The sequence below is a fragment of the Megalops cyprinoides genome, chromosome 3, assembly GCF_013368585.1.
Source record: "Megalops cyprinoides isolate fMegCyp1 chromosome 3, fMegCyp1.pri, whole genome shotgun sequence".
In the NCBI taxonomy this organism is placed as follows: domain Eukaryota; kingdom Metazoa; phylum Chordata; class Actinopteri; order Elopiformes; family Megalopidae; genus Megalops; species Megalops cyprinoides.
The window spans coordinates 48867454-48892393 of record NC_050585.1 but is presented as its reverse complement, the minus strand read 5'-3'; the positions used below and the strand labels follow the sequence as shown (position 1 = coordinate 48892393).

The window sequence follows — 24940 nt, the reverse complement described above, 5'->3', positions numbered from 1 at the left end:
ACAGTACTGTTACTACCTTCTGTCGTGCCCCATGTCGGCCACAGGATGTCACTGTTGAGCGCGAAGCGTTTAAATGCCTTGTAACCGTGAACCAGTTTCGTAGTGGCGTAAAAAGTGCATCAAAAATCTTTTCTTTTCCGTCGACTGCTAAAGAAACCAAAAACTCCACGAAGCAACAAAACACAACTACTTTCAAATATACAGCAGGGACTCAAAGTCGAATAAACTCCGCTGTTGAAAGTTCACGAAGCGCTTATAGGCTAAACATGCGTCCGACGTCATGACGCACGCTGTCGGCTGTTCCATGTAGAGGTTTTTTCCACGGACACTGCTGTCATACGCTGTCGCTCGATGCATATTAACTTATGCAGGCCAAACGCATGGTGTAAGATACACAATATTAACACGGAATCCGAACATGAGTGTCCTGTGTCGTTTTTTCCACGGAGGACTGTTTCACGGACGGACACCATGCCTATCTGTTATTGGACCTCGGGGCGTGTGTTGTGGCGTTCCGCGAATGGACCGTACACGGCGTGCTAGCACTGGTTTAACAAGGTGAGGTTTGCCCTTTACTGTCACCTAGCTAATAAGAAGACAGCAGCTGTCCGTACACAGGTGCAGAGGACATAGCTACAAGTGAATTGAAAGGGCATTATTCTGCTTAAATAACTTGGCGATCCGCACTGACCCAATTTTTAGCACACAAACATATTTGAATTTGTGTAGGCTGGTGAGCTTAAGCTGTTGACTTGTAATGGAATTAGACGGATGATGGTACGAATTCTGTGGTGTAGGCTTGCTAGCTAGCTAGCTTCTCCGAAATACAGAATGTATGTGTGCGTGATTGAGTTTTAAATCGGGGATTCGTGACTCGGAATTAAGCTTTAGGGATTCGTGACTCGGAGGACGCTCGAAGTCTGCTGATGTTTGTAGTTTGTTCAACGTATTCGTGTGTTCCGTTTGTTCGTTGACGTAAAGGAGGGATTGCAAGTTGTGCCTCTGAAAATCCAGGCCCAAGCAAGCTAGAAGTGGAGTTTTATCAGCGAGCGAACTAAATTAACCTTTTCGCAATTGAGAGCTCGCAAGCTAGCAAACTGTCCGAGCAATAAGCTAATTTTCCCTTTTTCACCTCACTAATGATTATTAATGTATGCATTGTGTTTTCAGCCCAGTAAACCTGATGTATGATGTGTTTGACGGCAAAGGGACAGAGACGCCTTTGGTCTTTCTACATGGCTTATTCGGCAGCAAATCCAACTTCCACTCGATAGCCAAGTCTCTGGTGCAGCGCACCGGGAGAAAGGTAACGTTTCACCGGTTTCACCGACGGGCGCAAACGTTACGTAACATTTCACAGAGGGGCTAACTTGAGGTGAAGTCCACAGATAGCAAAATGTGACTACATGGGCGTCAGTCCTATTGCGAAACGTAACCTAACAAAATTTAGGCTAGCTGACGTTACTTTTTGCAGCTAATCAAGTAGCAGGTGGTGCAGCCCGGCGCAGTTTTCTACGCCAATGCACCAGACTGGTATCATTGAGTAGCATGTGTTGTTTGTGGAAATATTTAGTAGGACCTGAAAGCACCAGTGAACGCCTCAGGCTGTAATACCTTGGCTTGTTTGCTGTGAACCATCAATTAAAGTGGAACGTTTGATCATAATTTTGACATGACATTTGGGAAAACATACTGATGTGGCGCTAACTTCATTTATTTGGTTATGTTGCGTGTTATGACTTCCTCTGCTATGTGTACGCTAGTGTCCTAACTTTCCTTTGTCCAGTTAGGTGCTGACTGTAGATGCACGTAACCATGGAAACAGCCCACACAGCACAGTTTTGACCTATGAAGCCATGACCAACGACCTTCAGCATCTCCTTGGCCAGCTGCACATAGGAAAATGCGTTTTAATTGGTCATAGCATGGGAGGCAAGGTGGCCATGGTGACGGCGCTGCAGCAGGTACATACAAGGGGGATCTCTGCATTATGAAAGTAATGTTGTGGCAAACTGTTGGCATCCCATAATCGCAAGCCCCTTCATTCACAGGTGGTTCCTGATGCCACTTCTCGAAGCCGCTCGTCTGTCACTATAAACTGTTAGAGCTGTTGTAGAGGGGGAAATCTGTAGTTTTTAGCTTTTTTTTCTCTCACACATTCACTCACTCAGCCGAGTCTGGTGGAGCGGCTCGTGGTTGTGGACATCAGCCCGGCACAGACCACCACGCGAACCAACTTCCAGGCCTACATCCAGGCCATGAAAGAAGTGAAGATAACCAGTGATATTCCCCGTTCTACCGCACGCAGGCTGGCAGAGGACCAGCTCCGCGAACTCATCAAGGTCAGGGGTGGTAGTGTGCTCATCCTCCTGTGTCCGTTTTGTGTTACATGTCATCTACAGTGACACATTTACGACCCCATACTTGGATTATAAATTCCTCCTCATTTTGTTTTATTACTTTTTTGGTGCCGGGTTTTACAACTGGCATGAAATGAGGTCAGCACTGGTTTTTAACAATGATAAATCTCCCTCGGTTTGCGCAGGAACGGTCCGTCCGACAGTTTCTCCTGACCAACCTTGTGGAGCAAAATGGCCACTACGCCTGGAGAGTGAACTTGGAAGCCATTGCTAACCACCTGGAGCACATCATGAGTTTCCCTAATTTCAACACAACATACGAAGGCCCGACACTATTTCTGGGAGGAAGCAGCTCTGCTTACATCAGGTATATCCTACCGTAACAACAGAAGGGTGACTATTTGCAAAAAACTTGTTTTGTACATTCCAAAATCCATAGCCTTTGCAAAGTGCTGTAATGTAATAAATGTTTTATAGTAACAGGTGTTACTGTATGACGGGTAATTTCATAGTGAATTTGAGGAATGTCACACATTCCCTCCCTAATGCAGCTCTGAGGATTACCCCGAGATCCAGCGTCTGTTTCCCGCTGCTGATATCCAGTACATCCCTGATGCTAGTCACTGGATCCACGCAGACAAGCCTTTGGACTTCATCAGCTCCATCATTTCCTTCCTGCAGTCTTAGCCTCACATGACGGACCTTGGGAACAAAGTGGTAGCTGGACCAAACGAATCTTACCAGCACAGCACAACTTAACCCTCTGGCCCTCTGAGTACACAAGAAAGGGTCATATATCTTACGTTAGTGTGTATTATCCTTGTCACGTGTTTCAAGGTTAGGTTCTAATCCAAAGATTGTTTTACGCAACTATGTCTGTAAATATATATATGTATATTTTAATGGAGCTCTTTTGGACTAGGTGGCATTGATCTCTTAACAGTTACTGCAGTCTGAGAGCACAGTGTGTGCGTCAGGTTGCTGTATATGCTGTGTATGGGGAGCAACAGACAGGGTACTGCTCGCTTCAGTTCTGCATTCCATATCCTGGAGGGAGTTCTCAGATGGACAGCGCAACCTATGCAACAGAGAGGTTAAACTCATTACGTCAGATGTTTTAACAGGCTAAATAGGCTCTATATTCATATTATTACTATAACTCACAACAAGCTGATTTTTTTTTTTCCTCAATAATGTAAGAGCTGTATTACAGCTGATGCCGAAGCTGTGTTCAGTTTGAATTTTTTTTTACAGTTTTTTCCAACTGGTAGGAGTGGACATTTGAGGTTATGTAGATGCAGTACTGTTTAACGTACACAGTATAATTATATTAAAATGTATTGCTGCCTATAGAAATATGAGCTACGTTGTCAGGTACTGTATTGGGGGGGAAAAACATTCATGAACCAGTCTGTTCTGTCAGTGGTTATCTGTCAGTTGTGTACATGTTTGTAAGATGTTATTCAGATGAAAATATATCTAGATATTAACTCATAAAACATTGCAGTACTTAGTATTTATCTTATAGGCTTAGCATTTATCTTCTAAAAGTTTGATGCCATTTTTTGCAGACTAATCCAACATTTTGTGTATATTTTTTCTGTTTAATAAGAGTTAACAGCTCCTGTTTACAGGGGGAAAAGCAGCTGTTAAATGATTCCAATGTTTTTACATGTTTCCTTTGTTTAAGGGAATGGTTTCGAAGTTGTCTTTGTGCCTATGGAACAGCTCTTGAAAGTTTGCTCACACTGAGTATATCTAGTCAACAGTGATGCAACTGTCGTGTGTGGCGTGCCGATTCCACTCTGAGGGTGTTACTAAAGCTGCAAAACACAGTTTTCTTGGGGACAGGTTTAGTGTTAGATTGTACAGATCCCAGATCAGGGCTTTGAGACTCCAGTTACCTGTAGCTTCACAGAAGTGGCCTCTTCGTGTAATGCACTGAGATCTGTCACACAGAACATACCAGCTGTTGGGAAGAATGTTTACAAGGAACTCGTCGTGATTGTGTTAATTAAATATGACTTTATTTAACAGTGTAAACAATGCCAGTTCATTTTTTTCCCCTAGAAAACGCTGCAAATTTGTCAAGATTTAAAATGCATGCCTTGTCATTCCTGTAGAATTTATGATCATATTGTCATTAAATATATTAATATTACACATTTTAGTTTGTCTGGTGTGCTTGAAGAGTGACTAGAGTTTTCAGTCTTCTGGAAGAACTTGTTTTTAAACAGTCCTTGAAGAAAAAAAATAGTCAAAGATTCAGATGGAATATTTGTGAGGAAAGAGCAACCGAACCAACAAAACAAATTGCGAGTAGAAAAATATCATAGGCATACATTCATATAGATTTATAATTTTTTTGTAACAGTCAATGTCAGAGGATCAGCATGTTTACACCTCTTTCAGTACATGCCGCTGTGGGAAAGCAATATATAGCCCTTAAGCCCTTTTAACTTCAGCTTGATCGATATGTGTACAAAACACATCCCGTTCTCATGTTTCTGGATTGAGCAGCACTTGGGCAAGAGATCTGCCCCGAAATCAAAAATCTGTAGTGGGTTGTGAAGAAATAATACAAAAAAATACCAAAATATTTGGCACAGATCTATCCAGCAGCAATATACTGTCATAAAGCATTTCTCATGCGCTGTAAATGATACTGCATCGTCCGTTCTAGCTGAAGGCGCAGACAGATGGCACCCTGGCAGTCTGTGGCCTTCATTTTCAGCATGGAGAATTCTGCAGCTCTGTTGTCTTGCTGGTATGACTCTCACAGACATCCATAACCTTAGCATGAAACGCAAGATAGAATGTCCATGAGGACTTCTTAACTTGTAACATCAAACCAATTCTCAATGTGTAGCCATTACACTGATGCAATGGATGATTTCTTACATCACTGCTTCTACAGATGTCTGTGCTGTATTGAAAACATACAGCCCCTCCACAAGCTACCCGGGGAAATGTTCCCCGTCACTCATCTACCCCTGCAAATACAGAATGTAACATTCTTGACATAGCAGGGACGTATCCTGTTACGAAACAACATGACTAGTTACTAAACAAGCTGGCACTGTCATTGGTTCATGCATAGTTACATAAATGATAAATTATTCTGAATTTGACATTTTAGTCTTTTAGTCTTATGCAAAATTCAGCTAGGTTCAGTAAGTAAAACAGTGATTACAACCAATATGTCAGGCAGAAATGCTGTCGTTACACTTCAAGCTATCCCACAGTCCTCCATAGTTTGATCAAATCTTTATGAACATTTGTTTGTTCTACTTCATTGTTCTTCAGCAAACATTAGATGAAAACATCCTCAGCAAATACTGTCAGTATCTATACAAGCATTATAATTCACATGCCCAGGCTTAAGACTGAAGTTTCAGCATTCATTTTCACTTCATTTTACAAGAACTCTCCTTCATATACACATCGGTAACCAGAACCCACGTCCGTCTTCACTACTGATCATGCAGCTATATTTTGGTCCTACTGATCTGAGTTAAATACTAGTCATGTGTCCCTTCAGCGCTGAACATGTGTTTAAAAACACTTAAAGCAATAGCATGTGACTAAAAAGAACCTATGTACAATAAAAATTACATTAATGTTCCATTGTTTGTAGAGTGTAGAGTCTTTTCTGTTTCACAAAGGTGAGCTCTGCAGTCCTTGTGTATTAATCATCAGCCTCCTCTGGGCTCTGTGACTCTCCAGCTTTGACTCCCGCAGTGGCCGGGCGGCAGGCTTGGTGACGGCGCCGTGTCACTAGGGTTCAGTTGCCATGCTGTCCCATCTTTCCACGTTTCAGCCAGTCCTTCCAGGGCGCCTGCGCCGGCGTCCGCTCCGACGAGCAAGACGAGGACGAGGACACGGAGGGGGAGGAGGAGGGGCGCCTGCTCGCGAGGGAGGGCGTGCTACTGGGCCGGCGCAGAAACGACAGGCGGTCGGTGCTGGTCTTCTTCTGCGCCAGCTCCGCCTGCTGCTGCTGGCTCTTCAGCTGCTGGTTGATTATTACCTGGATGTCATCCTGTGAAATTACAAAAACCGTACCGAATAAAACCAGAAAGTCACCTGCTGTAATTTTGTTTTTTTTTAAAATCTCGCCTCATCATTCAAAATCATACATGATGATTCTAACCAGTGAATTTAACTGCCACTAGTCACTTACAAACCGCTAGAGGGAGTCAAAGCACAAACCAAATGGCCACAGCATGCTGTCCCAGCGGTAGTTCTGACACAGATCTGCCTAAACCAGCTGTCACTCAGATCTATTTAAACTGCCAGGATGAAAGGGGTCACGAAAGTCCAGGCCCTGACCTCTGAAAGGATGCTATATTTACACCGAAACTGGAACCAGTTGGGGGGATGGGTACCAGTGAGCACCCGCCTCTGCCCAGTACACCAGACTACTCACCTGCCAGGCCTCCAGCTCCTGGGACAGCTCTAGCTTGCGCTGAATGGCCTCTAGCAGCTGATTGTTCAATGACATCATGTCATTCTTGCTGCGCAACAGCTCTGTCTCCATGGCGTTCTTCCTGCTCACAGCAAACAAGGAAAAAAAGTGCACGTGATCACATGATCGTTAACTCCTTCCTTCAAATCTTCAAATCCGAGGACCCGAACCGCATGCTGGTGATGGAGAGACTTTGGAGCCAGTGCACTCACTTTGCGATGGCTTCATCACGGTCCCGGATGGCCTGCTGCACCAGCGGTCCTTCCTGACAGCTCTCCACACGGAGCTTCAGCTGGGAGTTCTCCTCCATGAGCTTTGAGTTCTGTGAGGAGAGGGTAGGGGCATAGTGGTTAAGGAGCAGGACTTGTAACGGAAAGGTTGCTAACTGCCAGTGTAATGTAATATAGACAAAGGCTGTGATTTCATCCCCAGAAAGCACAGACTCGCAGGGTCCACCTGATCTGCATCCATCTGAAGTCACTTTTCAACAACACTCAAGCTATTTGATCATACTGACGCATGCACCACGGCAGGGTTTTACTTAATAACCATACAGAGCATAAATAGTAATGTTCATGAAGCCCAGCTTCATTAATGTACACAACTAATTCCGCATTAATTCCAGACACAAGAACCAGAAAAAGCACATCAACATATAACTTCTCTCTTCCTTTGTAGTGTGACAAAATCTGGTTTACTGTTGTCATGGAAATAATATATATATATATATATATATATATATATATATATATATATATAATGACAGGAAACTGAGTGTGTAAGGAAGGTTACACTGGTAATTTAAATTTTTTCATTCTTTGGAATTGTCTCCTGTTTCCACACTAAAAATCAACAAAGGATTAATTAATTAATTAATTATTACCAAGTCATCAATTTTAACTTGCAACTGGTCAGGTTCTTCCTTTCTATCATGAAATTTTATTTTTATTTGTACTGACAGCAAATACCATTGTCATATGAATTAGTCTTCACTTTCCGCCTCAGATGAACTTCCAAAACAGCACCACATATGGCCACATGGTGGCATAGTACACATATCCTCAATTGCACTATCAAACTCATTATTGTAAATATTGATGTTCTGTGGCATGGTCAAATGTACACAGGTTAGAAATAAAATATATTTCATTGAGGCATTCAAGACATATAGTACCAGTCAAAAGTTTGGACACGCCTGATGAAGATAATGGGAAACATGCATTCAAAGACATTTACACCTGAAGACTTGCCTTTATATGAATTTCTTTCTCAAAAATTTTAATTTCAATTTTTTGTTTTCTATTTTTAAGCACCTAAAATATAAGATAGTTTTGATTTGTTTATAACACTTTTTGGCCACTGCATAATTCCATTTGTGTTATTTTATAGTTTTTATGCCTTTACTGTTGTTCCAAAATGTGGAAAATAGTAAAAATAAAGACAGAAGAGTGTGTAAAAACTTTTGACTGGTACTGTACAGTCAGCTTACGAAGACATTTCTTCACTCTCTCTTCCAACAGTGACTAACTGGATGGTATAAAGCAGGGTTTAGATGGGAATGATGCAGAGGAGTGAGTAATAACCACCTTGTTTCATTTTTCTAATAATAACTGTATTAAAGTGTGCATTATAGGCATTCAGCCCTTTCGTCTCAACTGCTGTGCCACTACTATAGCTCCTTAACATGTGATATCCTAACTGGAAGAGAAGGTGAAAAACCAGATTGGAACACAGATTGCTGTGGTGCCTGTTCTATTTTTTTCACCACCCCGAACAATGATTCCACAACACACAAACTTTTGTTACCTGATCCCGCAGCTCCTGTATCAGACTGGGGTTCTCACAGGGACTGCCAACAATGGGGGCATTCAGCTCCTGGGAGACAGGACGTGTCACAGAGATCAGGTGTCAGGGACAGTCATCTCCAAGCTTCCTGACCCGCTGTGCTGCTCTCTTTGTGCTGGGTGGGCTCTCAGCCCACAGCCAGGCTCAGGTTTCAGATCAGAATGTCTGCCCCCCAACACTGTTCTCACAAACTGCCTTTGTACGACACACCTGTGCTTTCACTAGCAGTGAATTAGGTCAAGTAATATTACACCGATAATAGTAAAATAATACTTTTGCATCGTTTTTACCTTGCATGTGTGTTAAAAGAACTTTACCAGAGTTCATTCAAACAGAAACACTACATTTACAAGAGTCCTCACAAACGGTGTGTTAATGTGATAATAGGGACATAGGGTTAATGGAAACGAGCTGTCTCAACCTAACCCCATTCTGACCTCAGTCAGCTCTTTCCCAGACAGAATGCAAATGAATTAAAACACTAGCTTGTTATACATCTAAAAAAAGACACAAAGACTTGTCTGTTCTGACTTGAATGCACTTGCATAAGCTATTTATGGTTACGTATAAGGTAATGTCACATTCTTCAAAGTTCATAATGATGTACAAGATTCCATTCTGTTATCTCTCTGTTTCTCAGGTGGATCAACGTCAGGACTCCGCAACGAAACAAAGAATGAAAGCAGCGAAGTGATGTCACATCATGTTTTTAGCAGGAGTTGGACATAACTGATATGAATTAAAGGTTGTACACTGTCTGCTGTTGTCATTCCAGTGTAGCATAGTGGGTAAGGAGCAGTACTTGTAACCACAAGGTTGCCGGTTCACTGGGGAGCTGCTGCTGCTGTACCCTTGGAAACGGTACTTAACCCACAACTGCCTCATTAAATATCCAGCTGTATAAACAGATAAAATTATACTGTAACCAATATAAGTCGCTCTGGATAAGAGTGTCTGCTAAATGCCAGTAATGAATGTGGTCATCTTTTCTCTGAGCAGGATTCTGTTCAGTCTCAGAGGTTCGTCTCACCTGAGCGGTATGGCCGTGAGCCAGCTTGTGTGCGACACTTCGGAGCAGCACCAGCGTGGCATCCAGGCTCTCCTCCTGGCATGGGGCATCGCCTGGCATCTTCTCCTGGCCCGTCAGGGGAAGCAGCAGCTTCAGGATGGACAGCACCTCCTCCCTCACCTGCGAGATCACATCCAAGGTCAGTGCCGTGTCGAGGAAGCCCGCGTCCTCAGAGTTGTGTTTTTCTGGCCTTTACGACCGAACACAACACAACCAAACCGACTCTTGTAAAAACGTGAGTTTGCCTTGTGAAGTGACGTGTGTTAACTTTCTGAAGTATGAAATAAAGGCACTCGGAACACATGTCAAAACATGCTTGATCACTTCAAAACCACTGTTCAAAACACAGACAGGTCACACCGTGGTGCCAAAATAGTCAACCTTTTTTACAAATATCTAATGATGGAAAAGCAACGCCAAGGACAAAAACAGGAAATCCAGCAACATAATGTTTCTTCCCAGGTGATTTCAGACATCCTGCACAGCAGAAACTCTGTCAGGACTGATGCCTGACCTCTTGCAGGCAAATGTGGGCGGCTTCATAAAAAGCCTTTTGAACAAACAGGAAGCAAGTGACAAAAGGGAGAGCAGAAAAAAAGAGATAATATTTTCCTCGAATAACAACGTTTGTCATTCTGACAAACAGCCAAAAATAACATCAGCTGAATTTAAAATACACTGCAAACCTCTGAATATATGAAACAATGTTCTGTGCTGTATTCTGATTATATGAAACTATATTCAGTGCCTATGCATTGTGGTGCTTTTGCCATGATAATGAGACAAACTCAATAAGCTCTTGGTTGCTGATGAACCATAGCAGACATACTTTTTTTACTCGGAGAAAGAAGTGTTTTAAACAAAGTAGCCCACAGCTTGCTTTGTTCTAGCGCGTGCCTCCTTTTCAGACGATCTGCCATGGAAAATATGGGCAGAGAGTGCAGCATGTATCACAACCACTGCCTGATCACAGGAGTTTCCCTTTAAGTAAGCTGCCTTAATTTAACAACACTCCTCCAGTTCAAACCACAAACAGTAAATGTATGCACCTACTATAGCTATCTATTTGTCCATCTGTCTATCTATCTATTTATGTATTTATCTTTCTTTCTGACTACAGCAAAGGAGATTTGCTTTCAAAGGCCTTGGGTGTGGGCAGAAACTCAGATGTTTACTTTAGTTTGAAATCAGCATAATTTCCTTACACCATTTCCTCATTCTCAATGCTGTTTTCACATCTCAGCTGCAGGTCCACAGCCAAGCAAGGACACAGTCTCACCAGCTTTTAGAAATAGATATGGCCATAAAATAGAACTGAAATGACCCGGTATCATAATGTCCTTTACGCATGTCTGTTTGGGCTACTGTCAGGTAAGTGTGGAATGAACTCCCCACTGGGGTTAGGACAGCAGAATCAACGGCCATCTCCCAATGCAGACTAAAGACCCACCTCTTCAGACTGCATCTCGGTTCCACTTCCATCCCCACCCCCTAACATCTGCTGCTTCTTGCATTTGACGTTAATTTTATGTGTAGTATTATGCTGTATTATGAAATTTGTGTTCTAGGGACTGTTGTATTGTAGTATACAGTAGTTGGCTTTTGACAGAGTGCACAAGTTAACATGTGGTAGGGCTTGAATAATGTTTTGCTCACACTCAGTGGTCTGGGAGTGTTGTGAGTCTGGTCTGACACTATTGCTTGTTTAAACTGAATGGATGCTTATGTATCTACTGTGCTGGAAGTCGCACTGGCTAAGAGCGTCTGCTAAATGCATGTAATGTAATGTAATGTAATGTAAAAGTGGTGGCTACCTGCTCCTTGTCCTGACTCCAGCCCATGCTACTCAGGCTCTGCTCCAGTTCTGACAGGAGGGACGCCTCTCCCCGGCCCGCCTCCTGCAGGGATATCTCCTCCTGCAGCTCCTCCACCTGCTCCTGCAGCTGCTGGTTCCTTCCACGTGACGCCTCCACGTCCCTCTGGGCTTCTGCCAGCTTCACATACACACAGAGAGACAATGGGACCAGTTGCATTACATTATTGTCATTTAGCGGTCGCTTTTATCCAGAGTGACTTACATAGGTTACAATTTTATCCATTTATGCAGATGGATATTCACGCCGGCAATTGTGGGTTAAGTGCCTTGCCCAGGGGTACAGTGCCTCAGTGGGGAATCAGACCAGCATCCTTTAGCCACTATGCCACACTGCTGCCCAGTTATGCACCAGACTCACAAACACACCCACCCACACAGACACTCAAACATATGACCATGCGGAAATACACACAGATACAGACATACCTGCACAAAGCACACATGCGCACACAAAAATGATACTCAGATGTACGTTCATAAAACACAGCCATACACACACGCCTGCACATGTACATGCATACAGCGTAACCTAATTCCTACATGACAGAAATCCTGCCAGTCTGGTTTCCAGCAGTAGGCTGAGCAGTGACTAAGGAAGAATTAGAAGAGCTGGGTATGGAATCCTGCGTTGCCAGTTGCAATGAAAGGAAATTCACCAAACTTGCGCCCTGAAACCGGGTGAGTAGAAAGTCCTCATTCCTCAGAGATTCTTTGAGGATGACTTTCGTTAGTGGAACGGAAAGGCTGAAATACCTGCTGGGACTGCAGCAGGCCCCGTTCCTCCTGCAGGGCCAGGCGTGTGTGCAGGGAGGCCAGGCTCTCCCGGAGGCTTGCGTTCTCCTGACACACTGCCTCCAATCGCTGCTCCAGAGCCAGCTTCTTCTGTGACAGACAGGCCACCTGGGGGCAAACACACACACACACAGACGTCATATAGAGGACAGCCCTGACTGTCTGTCTGTGTTATTTCAAAACCGTCCAGTACACACACCGATACTGCCCTTGCACAAAGACCTGCAGGGGACAGCACTTCAGTCAGAAGTTTCCTTGGAAAGTGCTGACCTAGGACCAGATTCCCCAGGCACGGTTTTAACCTTGGCTATTATAGACCAGTCCTAGACCAGCACTTAACCCTTTGGCACACAAGTTCTAAAATATTTCCAACTGCCCCCCAGTGTGAACCATTTTATACTATGTAGCGCACGTGTTACGTTATGTGGTTCGTTATTTTTTCATTAGCGCTATTAAGCTTCTCATAGTTTTCACCGCCACATTTGCTATACTTTCTAACGTTAAATCACCGTTTCCTCAAAGCTAACGTCAGCTAGAATTTTTCAGATTTGCTGCTTGTGTTGCAACTTACATGAATCTGCACTGAAAATGAAATAATCATATCGCATTTGTGGAACGTTTTTACGCAGAAAAGCAGTGGGTTTAGAACGATTGTTGCTTTGTTGCGTTACCTGTCAATAACCCTCCTAATCTAGTGTTCTGATCACACCGGTTTGACCGTACGCTGTAGGGACCACTCTAGAATGATCACACCCATTTGACTGTACATGCGAAAGGGTTAAGGGCAGCGTCTGCCTGGAGCAGGGACCTGTGGTGTGAGTACCAGTCCCGGGGTCAGTGGCTAATCTCACCTGTTCCTTCATGGCACTGACGAGCTCCTCGTCCTGAGAGGAAGAGTGGCTCTGCTCTTGAAGGCCCTGTTTAAGGGCATGTAGCTCTGCAGTCAGCACCCGCTCCACCTCCAACGCCTGCACCCAGAGAACAAGTCACCCCGTCAGCCACTTCCAATGCATTCCGCACCTTCCTCACACCCCCCCAAAAAAACTACACCATATTGAGATTTATATGGCAACCTGTGTGTTAAAGCTAGCATTTTTAAATGTTGAAGCACCCTCAACAAAGACCAGAGGCACTGATGTGGTAAGTTAATGTAGCCTGCCCTCTGCACTATTAGTAGTTTACTTTTACTATTATAAAAATAGTAATATTATAAATATTATATTAATATAATATTATAAAAATCTATTTTAAAAGGTCAAGCACAGCCCAGACTCACTTAAGCCGTAGTACATGACTGACAAACTAAACAGGTTATTACTGAACAGTAAATACCGTGCTTACTGTCTATGAAAATGTAATTAAATGTATGTATGTTTTGCATTACAAAAACAACTTCATGGCCAAGCACTTAATCGTAAATGACAAGAATTGTCCCCTTCAAGACAGAAGTACAGTAAAAACCAACATGGCAGCCACAGCACACGATATATCAAAACAAAAATAATACAGGACATTTCCAAGAACCCTCTAAAGTCTTGAACAATTCAATAAAAAACTAAAATTGTCTGGGGGTTATGGCAATTTCCAAAAAAATGATGGAAAAGTAAGAGAAGCTTTCAGAGCACAAATAACACAGTGACTGTTTGTGACTTAGGACCTGTGGTGGTAAGCCCCTCAAAAAGAAAAACAGTGCAGGCATTGGTGCACAGGAGCATGGAGAGAGGTTTCTGTCAACAGCCCTAAATAAGCAGCTTGCCAGAGTGGCGTCTGGTCCCATTACACACAGACAAAGAAAGATGAGAGCCCTGTGATGGGCAGAGAGGGATATCTTGGTGTTGCCAATGCCAGCATCATGCCCCATTGGACAGAGTCAGAGAAAGGGCAACCAGGATGAGAGCAAACATGGCCGGAGGTTTCGGACAGAGCGCACTGGCAAAAAATGCACCGGGAATTCCAGACAATCGCAATGTTTAGCTTACGCAAACGCGGTTTGGTTCAAAGAGCGCCGCATTCTATGTGGCATACGATAATGAGATCGTGAATCTGCTCTGACTCGTTGAGGTCACCGATGAATAAAGACTTCAGAGTTTGAGCGAATCTAGCAACGTGGATTTGGAATGGTCAGAATGAGTTCCTTTGTGTACGTTAGATGTAACCACATGTTAACACGTTTGTTCCACATGATTAAATATCTCCTCTGGAGATGTGCTCTGCTATGTTAATCCTGAAGAGAAACACAGTATTTTGTCCCTGCTGCTTGTGTGATCTCACTGGCTCATTCACAACAAGATAATAATGTAAAACTTATTCAAGGCCTCTGTGAAAATAGAACCTTCACAAGATTCACAAGATGTGATATGTAAATATATCCTGAGTAACAGTTACCCATCAGTGTATGGAAACAAACAGGAAGTGAAGCACAACAGGAGCATAAGAACACTCACGTCATTGAACAGAAATACTAATTTAAAAAAAACAATTGATATATAATTTTAGATTTAAAGGGATCAGCATCTCTTTTGATATAATAAATTCAACACAACACAAAAATGTTATTGGTTCTCATTAGTGCTATCAATTGAAAGGCACAGCTCACATGGTCTCAGGTAACATCTATATCTAACACCTGCTAGTGGAACAGCAGGGAGATCAATAACCACACTGTGCAACCAATACTTGCTGTTTTTTTTATGTGTAGTATTCCAATGTGTTTTGGATTCTGTGATGTATTGATTGATGTATGTTAGTATACTTGGCTTCCCCTGTCTAGTCAGGTTGTACAAGTTAACTTGTGGTAGGGCTTGAATAGTGTTACGCTCACACTCACTGGTCTGGTAGTGTTGTTAGCCTGGTCTGACACTATTGCTCTTTTGTGCTGGAAGTCACTCTGGATAACAGCATCTTCTGCTAAATGAATGTAATATTGTGTAATGCATTCAAACGTATGCAGGAGTTGCAAGTACATGGCCTTCCACTTATGTGACTCCTCTTTTAGATTTACAGTGTTTTAAGATCCAGTGCTACAAGTGTTTACATTAAATTAGAAGGACTGCTATTGAAGCTGCCATTGCAGATGCCCCCGCTTTTATTTCTACTATAGACAGTTAAGTTCCAAACCAATAAAATGATTTAAAATGACATTTTAATAACACTCTTTCACTGAAAAATACCAGGGTGTGTTTCCCTGCCAGGCATGAAACATGATCAAGAAAAAATTGTTTGGATTTCAAGAGTTCAACAGTTATCCTGCTTTATGCTATCAGTTCAATGTCACACAATGTTCACAGTTCCTTCTTCCTGCAAAAAAAAGTGGCAAAAAACAGGAGAGCACAAGTATTTATCATTTCCTAGAAACGTATAATGTTTATAGACGTAAACAACTGGCTCCAGCTCTGGGAAGAAAACAGAACTTAAATCATGTCTTCTCATAATACCCTCATTGATGGCAGCCATATAACGCGTTATGAGTTTTATTATCAGTTCTTCCCTCAAGTTTTTATGATTTAACAGTGCAGTGTGTCTTGCTTTCAACCTGAGGGACGTTCAATAAAAATATTTCAACACTGATACGACTATAATATGTCAAACCCACAAGATCCTAGGAAATCGTATTAACAGTGCTTTTATGACAGTTATGAAAGATTAACACACTTTGGTCCCTACTTCAAAAGCTTATCAATGATTCAAATACCCATTCCAATTATTCATCTACCCAGGCTGACGTCATAGCCTACATGTGACACATTAACACAAGGAGTAGAAACACCCTCAAGAACAGCAATAGTAAAGGGGTACACAGAATCAAACAATCTCTTTAAAATGAGACCCTCTTTTACAGGGCTTTGAGTCTAAAACAGCTAGCCTGTGGCAGGTAGGAGTAAAAAGTATTACTTGTTGCAAATTATTTGTTGTTACTGATTATTTTTATATATTTAGAACACGAGTAACGTCACTCAGTGTCTTGTGACGTCTTCAGGTCTGAGTCACCTTTGTTGGCAACAGGTCTCCCATGAGACAGAGAGTGCTTAGGGCTCATATCATGCTTGCACAGCCTGTGTAATTACACAGGCTTTTCTGAGAGAGGTATGCGCTTGTCCATTTCCTCTGTGACTGGGGCACCATTATAATAACAACCAAGGGCAAAGCAGCACTGAGCAGCCGCCTGGCACCAAGTGTAGTGTCGACATTCACACACTGGGAACATCCTTACACCAACAAGCCAGCCAACCAGCCAGCCGGCCAGCCGGTCGAGGTTCTCAGATTCATTCTCCTTGGAGCTCTATGTCTCTGTTTACTGCAATGGAAGAGACCAAGATTTCCTGGTAACATAAACATGTTTTCTAGAAAAAGATTAAATCTTCACACCACACAAACACACACACACACACCCACACTCACACAGTCATACACACATATTTACACTACCTTTCACACACACAGACATAGACCTAGAAATACTCCAACATAAAGCACATGCAATACACAAACAGAGGTAGACTTCACACACAGTTACATTCAAACACACACACATTCACGCACACAGAGACAACCACACAAACCCTCTCTCTCACACACAGACACACACACACACACACACACAAACACACACATTCCTGACACACTGGAAGCTGGGTCTTTCTGCCAGGCCTTGACTGCAGAGCAAAAACAAAATTGCCAGACACAAACACTAGAGGGAAGGTCTGTTCCAACTCACCGTGCCAGGTACCGTACACCTGGAGAGGGAGGCACTGCTATTCACCAGGTCAGGCAGAGCACCGTCCATGAAGGGGTGGAGGGAACCCCCCGAATCACTCTTGAACTGACTTACGCTCTCCATGGCCCTATGTTTTTCTACTTCTTTCACAGAGACTGAATGCAGAGAGTCACCCATGGTCTATCAGGTAGCCGAATACTCCAGCATTGAAGCGCAGGGAGAGAGGAAAAAGAGAATGCTTGCAAACACGTTTTTCCTGCCCTTTGAATTGTGAAGGAGGTCAGAAATAGGCTGGCACTGACTCCTGGCTGTCAGGGCGGAATGGTTAAAATGTCACGGGAGGCAGGCTACTCCCTCTCCGCTGAGACTATTACAGTGCACACAAATTAGATATCTTTACCGCCAGGGCTATGACGTTACCAGGAAACAGACGCACAAATGTTTGGTGTTCAGTCTTGCGAATCACAAACCTGTTATCGTCAATGCACGTCGGAAAAAAAAAATGCACTTTAACCCGAGTCAGCCTGGTCAGGTAGTCTGTTCTATCTCAAGGTGCCTGGACAGCGTGTTACCCGATCAGTTCATCATTTAAAGCGATAAGAAAGAGGCTGTAAATAACCTTCTGGCTGCGCACATCGCCGCGCTTCACGCCTTCGTCGCGCACTACGTAAGACTTCACATTGAACGGCACAAACAAAACTCTGATTAGCTGAGTCATGAGAACAGAATGTCCAGAGATAAAACAGTTTTAAATGGAGTGAATGTAACACTGTGAGTTTGCTTCCAAGCTTCTCTAAGAAAGATAATTACCCGAAAAACACCTGAAGCCCGAGCAGGCTAAGGTTCCATCGTTCTGTTTTGAGTGAAAAACTTTAAAATTATTCTGTTTTCTATCTTTTCCTATTGTTCAACCCGTTTTAGGCTTCTGTTTTTTCCCATAAATTTCGAATAACAAACAGCAACAGATAAACAAGCAATATCACCCACTATCATTTCTTATTCATCAAGCTTTGCTTCCTCCAATAAAGGCCTAAAAAACTAAATCAACTGTAAATTACAATGTAAAACCTTAAAATACCCTCACGGTGTGAAGTAAGAATCCCATCCCACAAACAATTCAACGTTTCATGACATGGCATTCCAAACTAATCTGGCTGGTATCTGACATAATTCATATTCCTGCTTAAAATTCAATATTACAGCCCTTGTTTAATACTTTAACGAATAACAAGTCCTAGTGAATAAAGGAAAGGTCACCTTTGTAGATTGCCTCACATATTGACTGTTTATCCATTTTTTACTCATTATAATTCTTCCTGTAACACTACTGTACATTGAGTTTCGCTGACAGTTTGCACAATGTTTCTATGTATAGCTCACAGATACTGCAGGTGCAAAGAAATGAACAGGTTTGTTTACATTTCAGTGGAGGTTTAGCTCAATGATAAAAGTATGATTTCAGTTCTTACTTGAACTGACTTGCTGGCAACAACTAACATCATGTGATGTTTTTCACTGCTCAGTGAATCGCTGATCTTTAAACCACAGCAAACGCCTCAACGCCAGAGTAACATTAACCACAACGGGCCAATGAAAATGATTAACAGTTCGAGATTGAGATTCCCAGTCCACAAAGACAAAAGGGCTTTTGTTGCCGCTGGGTTTTACTTGACTTTACCTTAATTCACACCAGCTTTACTTCGGACACTGACCGTGCTGAGCTGCTCTCTCAGTCTGTGGTTCTGCTCGGCGTGCTCCTGCTGGGCCCGGGTCTTGCTCCGCTCGGCCTCGCTGAGGGCCTGGCTCAGCCTGTCCTTCTGGGCGGTCAGCTCCTGCACATCCCTCTCCAGCTCCGTCACCTGGCTCTCCCACGTCGTCCTGCAGCCCTCCAGCTTCACCCGCAGGTCATGCCGGTCCTGCTCCAGCTCCTGTAAGGGCGTGATTGAACAGTTAGCGCACCATCAACAACCACAGCCTCAACTGCAGTCACCCGTTGCTCTGCCCTAACACAGCTGCCGTTATACCCATCATTCAGGCTGCCTTACTAACGTAGCCACTACACTCACCTGCCAAACCGCCCTGCTACAGCCCCTACTCCACTCCTCAGCTCCACTACCACTGCTACTCCACTGATCATCCAAACTGGCCCTACAACAACAACATCTTCTCCACACTGCAATCAGACTCGAGCTGTGCTGCTTCCTAAGACACAGCTGTTAATGTGATCATGCTGCTGCATGACCCACACTGAACCAGAAAAGACTGACCTCCTCGTTCCTGTTCCTCTGGAAAAACCTGGTCAGGCGTAATAGATGAGGTTATGGGCACCTTATTAGAATGCATACTGTCATCGCCTGTCATAGTACACCATCACAGAGGTACATTCCCACATTGTTAAAAATTAACACTTGCCAAAACTGGATAGTGTTATCTTTTTTCTCAGAACATCTAAAGTTAAAAATCGACACCCGTATTTTTACCACGATAACTTCTACAGAGTTAAGCATACATTAACACTCTAGAATGTGACGTGTCTCAATTTGTTCATACTACTTTTGTGCCCATACTATAGAAGTTTCTTCTATAATTAAGTTCACTATTAAATACTTACACTCTCCAGTGGATCACCATACATTTATAGCTTGGGTACCACATGTATAATGTGGGTGAGTACAAGGAGGGTAGGAACAGTGGCAATTCCCCTTCTTTACTGGGTGGCAATAATGGATCCCACTTGTCATGTACACTTACATTTACTCATTTGGCAGATGCTTTTATCCAGAGCAACCTACAAAAGCGTATACAAGGAGGGGGGCTACGAACAGAGATTAAACTAAATCATAAGCCTCACGATCCAATAAAAGGAGTCTTTACATAACAAGTCATATTCCGTTAAGCACCGCAGTATGCGCAAAAGGAATTGAGAGGATATTGCAGATGTGTTTTAAGATACAGCATGAATGTTTAGACTTCAGAAGAATTCTCTTCAGAGGTATTAACAAAAGGTCTTATCAAAACATCCACATCCATTAATCTGACTTTTTAACAGTGTCAAACTTATTCTGATTATCTCTGGAGCAGTACTCCTGTACGGATTTCTGACCTAGCTTTTGACCCAACATGTCTGTTCTGGTTGCTCTTAGGTATACTGCTAGCTACCAACAGTAAATACTCGCAAAAAAAAAAAAACAATCGAAGATTGTAACAGTGTAATTAATATTACAGTAGGTAACACCTCACTGCAAATTCTGAATACAAGCATCAATGAAGCTTCAGCATTTTATTTCATCTGTCTATTGACGTTAACCAAAATCAGACTTAAGTGACTAATTGTGATCTACATCAAATCAAATGTAATTGTAATGCTCATTGGTATACTTACACTCTAATTGTTATTTGTAGTTTGCTCTGTTCACTGCACTACAGCTCTATCAACTAACCGATTTTGTTTGTCTCATGATCATAAATTTAAGGTTATTAATAATAACAGTAATTCAGTAGATTTTATGCAAAAAAAACTTGTCGCCATAAGCCTGATCCAATATCAGGCTGACCACTGAAATCTTGTACATACAGTAGAGTGAAAAGGAAAACATTTGTGTCGTGGTAAAGGTAAATATCAAAGCTATATTTTGAGACATTGTGTCTCACAAAAACTGCATGTTCAGATGTCACAGGCTAATACTCAAAAATACTTACACAGTGATATACACTAATCAGATGATACAACTTACAGACACCATCAAAATTACATGGCAGAATTTGAGAAATACCTCTGTGAATAGATAACATATATCATCTAGTGGTGATGTTCCCCACAGACATGTAGTAAAAAGCAGGCATTAGTGAACAACACAATTTAGAGTTGCACAGATCGGCTGCTATGCTATTCACTAATTTGCCCCCTCTTAATTGCGCCTTCCTCCATCAAACTGAGGATGCGCGTATATGATGCATCCCATGCGCGTATATGATCCTATGCGCGTATATGATGCGCGGTGTTTTGATAACACTGTAGTTCTGAGATGCTGTTGTAACACCAGCACCCAGTCTTGTGTAATTTCTCTTGTGCTAAATCAACACTGTGGGCCACAGCAAACACTTGTCTTTAACACTCGTCACTATCACTGGAAATTCAACACTCATGCGTTAGTTGTGCAGAACGCAACAAAAAAGGAAAAGGATAGGCACCTGAACTGTCCATCACTTGGGTGAATGCAGTTCTGAACGTGAGTGCATGGATCAGATACACAACGCAACAGAGAGCAAGGCTGCCTATCTGTCATTCTGTCACAGATTACATCAAATGATAAAACATGGCTGAAAGATGTAGGTCATTCTTGCTGAGCTAGGCGTTCAGCCCTTTTTCCCTTCTGTCGTTTAAAGTTTCCTAATCTTAAAGATTTGTTACATGTCTGCACTCTGGTCTCCAGGTGCAAGGTCTCAAAATCTGTGGTGCTAATGAAGAGATCAGATAAATTCTATATGAAAACCTGGGGCTGGAGGACTGATCCTTGGCAGAGGCCATCACACGAATCGAGCTCGGGGGCACCGGCAATAACACAGAACCATTACTTTTAGATTAAACTATAAATTTGAGCTATCGCAGCCTCCAGTGCCCTGATACCTCTGTGGCAGTGTATCAGCCCGTCACAGCTGGCCAGCGTACAGGAGGGTCTTTATGAGGTGCCAACGACCGAGGGGAATTTATGACGGTCCCGGTCACTCTGTCAGTCCCCTTGGCCCTGGCAGGTGTGCGGGACGCAGCCATCCTGACGCGCGCTCTGACAGGAACACCTCCCCTGTGTTCCTACTGGGCACTGACCTCAATGATATACACCCACCAGCCTCCAACACACAACCAATATCCATTTTTCCATGTCATAATATACAGTCTATAGCAGTATTTCAATTATTTACATTTTCATTTACATTTATTCATTTGGCAGACGCGTTTATCCAAAGTGACTTACATAGGTTACAGTTCTTTACAATGTTATCCATTTATACAGCTGGCTATTTACTTTACTTTACTATATTTCCACTCCCACACATAAAATTGAATGAATATGTTGTGCCACATGTCATGAAATGCCTTTCTATTTTATTATGTTCTCCTAAATATAAATAAATGGCATGAATCAAAGTCTGAATACTTGATATACCTGTGGTATGGGATTTATACCTTCATGTACAGTTAAGGTGTAATCCTTATATTTGGTTTTCTTGACTTTTTATGCTCTCCTTTTCTACAATCCTTTTGCAAAATGCCACATTAGGCTCCTCTTACCTGCAACTGACACACAGTCCCTGCAGTTATAGATGCCCCCCATATTTTCCACCCAACAGTGTTCCTCCACCACAGTGAATGATAGAAACAGCTCCACTGATGTCATCAGCTGCAGGGTGCCTGAGAGCAGTGAGATGAGAAGACCCTGGCTGACGCACCTATTCCATCTTCAATAAAATCTCACCAAGTGTGGTGTAGCAGTAAGGAGTGAGACTTGCACCCCAAAAGGATGCTGGTTCAATTCCCTGTTCAAATACTGTAGCTGCATTCTATAGCATGATGCTTAACCTGAATTGCCTTAGTAAATATACAGCTGTGCAAATGGACCACATGTAAAAATTGTGACCATGTAAGTTCCTCTGGATAAAAGCCAGTTTCACACCTGGGTTGTAGGTCTCAGCCTACAATCCAGACAAGTGCCTTGCCAACACATGCACTCAGGAGCCCTGTCAAAATAGCCATGGTTCGTTTTTCTTCTTGTAGTACACCTCTTGAGACGTCAACAGTAAAATGAGAATTAACTGCCTGAGTGTTCGTATGATGATAGCAAAAACACAAGGCAGCTTTTTATATACACCTGTATTCCCTGAACAAGTCAACACAGTGCCATTAAGAAGAACAAGTGACAGTCCAGAGGCAAATGATAAAATTTTGACAACTCAATAGAACCATTTTTCTCAGATTTACATGTCACTAAACTCCCACCGATAATATTTGTGAGCAGATCTACCTCTCGGCTACCTATCTCTCAGCTACACAACAGCAGTGCAATGCAAGATGTTGTTTGACATATTTAGGCATACTAAATGAAAAGGATAATACACTATTTGTTTTCTCAACCATTCACAACAATTCTTGTTTTCCTTTCCCAAAATGCCCACGACTAAATAAGTTTTGTACCAACAAACACGGTTGTAACACTTGTAACATGAACTGTTGTGTAGTGTTTCTACGTCCATAAACTTGTTAGAGTAGGTCATTTGCAACGTAGATGAAAACATGCGTGGAAAAAAGGTTTTGTAAAGTAGATATATGTACTGTTAATCTCATTTAAAACACAGACTAGCTCATGCGTGATTCATTTGTCTGGAACGTTGTTATTCTTATTGTGCAAACAAATGGTGTTTTGTAAACCCCCATTGTCTCTTGCTCTAGGTTTCGATAGCATTTCCTTCATTGTACACGTGTGTACGGATATACACAGTACGCTCTTTCACTATAATGCAATATACAGGTAATGTATGCATTCGACAGTACGTAATAAGTACATGTATCAGTGCAGGTTTGAAACAATGTCGTTAAATGATTCACCATCCTTACACGTAAATTAATTGTGCCGGTGTGTTGTTAATTTTAGCATTCAAAGGGAAACAAAAGCTATGACACATACACACGAGTGGCAGCAGACGACCGCAACTTCTGTTAAAGCTTCTGCTCTACTCACCTCTAACTTGTCACTATATTGTTCATGCAGTTTGTCATTTTCTTCCTTGAGCTGACGGTTTTCCAGAAGAAGCGCATTACCCAGTTCTGCAGCCAGAATAACTTCCTCCTCTTTTTGTTTCAAAGCTGCCAGAAGTTCATTGGGGTCTCGATAACCCGAAAATTCTTCCGCGTAATCAAACGAATAAAATTCTTCCTCCAGTTCAATTCCATGTGACTTAAACTCCCATTCCTTAACTCGATTCATGTCTTTAAGTAAAAAAAGGACTAAGTGGATTAATTCTAATAAATACCTGAAATGCAAATAACTACAACTTTTTCATTTCTAATATTTCAATGATGCCTCTCAAAAAGTAATACCTTATTAAAAAATAATCGACAAGTAGCCTATAGCTAACCTGTCTCTCGTTGTTTGCCAGGACCTACTGTTTGACGATCGGGTTCATAACGTCACTCGGTTTCTGTATGCGAGCGGAAAAGTGGGCTGGTCCTGTCACTTTCAGGTGCCTGCGTTGCGAGCGGGGGACATAAAACCTGAGAGGTGCTCACGTCTCCGAGCAACAGATGGTGACACGTGACCTAACTGTATCCATCACACGAGTATTGTGTTGCCCAAAGTGAAGACCCACTCTTTCCGATCAAAGTGCGTTCCAAGTTGTGTTTCAACGGGAAAACCCCGTGGTGGAATCTTGAATTAAAACGGAGCATTCGCCTTTGACCGTGCAACACAAAATGCGTTCGGAAAAAAAACTGTAACAAAAAGCATCCGCACTCCGAAGATGAGTTATTTATGCCACTCGGAGATGTGTCCACAGTATGTTCATAAACTATTTAAAAAACTATCGTTAAGAGACAAAATAAAAAAAATAACAAAATCCATATTAAATGATTCAATCTCGTTTAAAGCTGAAAAGCATTACAACTATTTTTTTTTTTTTTTTCATAACCGAACTATAACCGTAGGCAGAAGCTGTTATCATAAAGCTGGTCTGGGGATTCATGAGCTCAGACCCTTGTTTGCTGCTTAATGAGTAAATTATGTACAACGGTGTCAGTTTGATAGTTTCTAGGCTAACAGTTTCTAGA

General features: G+C 42.4%; 2 protein-coding genes across 3 annotated transcripts; one reads left to right on the top strand and one right to left on the bottom strand.

Moving 5' to 3' along the window:
- Positions 1-590: 590 nt before the first annotated feature.
- On the top strand, positions 591-4399 carry abhd11 (abhydrolase domain containing 11). Its single transcript, XM_036524010.1, has 6 exons — positions 591-618; positions 1171-1306; positions 1791-1964; positions 2172-2342; positions 2546-2727; positions 2912-4399. The coding sequence occupies exons 2-6, from the start codon at positions 1184-1186 to the stop codon at positions 3045-3047; spliced, it is 786 nt and encodes a 261-aa protein (XP_036379903.1). The 5' UTR covers positions 591-618; positions 1171-1183; the 3' UTR covers positions 3048-4399.
- A 59-nt stretch (positions 4400-4458) lies between these two features.
- si:ch211-235m3.5 (BICD family-like cargo adapter 1) lies at positions 4459-24318 on the bottom strand. Of its 2 annotated transcripts, XM_036524008.1 has the most exons (10): positions 23856-24318; positions 18834-19049; positions 13259-13375; positions 12369-12515; positions 11554-11733; positions 9701-9859; positions 8632-8700; positions 7038-7147; positions 6787-6907; positions 4459-6399 (listed from the first exon to the last, which is right to left on the bottom strand). In XM_036524008.1, the coding sequence occupies exons 1-10, from the start codon at positions 24099-24101 to the stop codon at positions 6145-6147; spliced, it is 1620 nt and encodes a 539-aa protein (XP_036379901.1). In that variant the 5' UTR covers positions 24102-24318; the 3' UTR covers positions 4459-6144. The 2 variants fall into 2 exon arrangements, with proteins under 2 accessions (XP_036379901.1, XP_036379902.1); XM_036524009.1 differs by lacking the exons at positions 18834-19049; positions 23856-24318 and adding an exon at positions 17122-17601.
- Between the last annotated feature and the right edge of the window lie 622 nt (positions 24319-24940).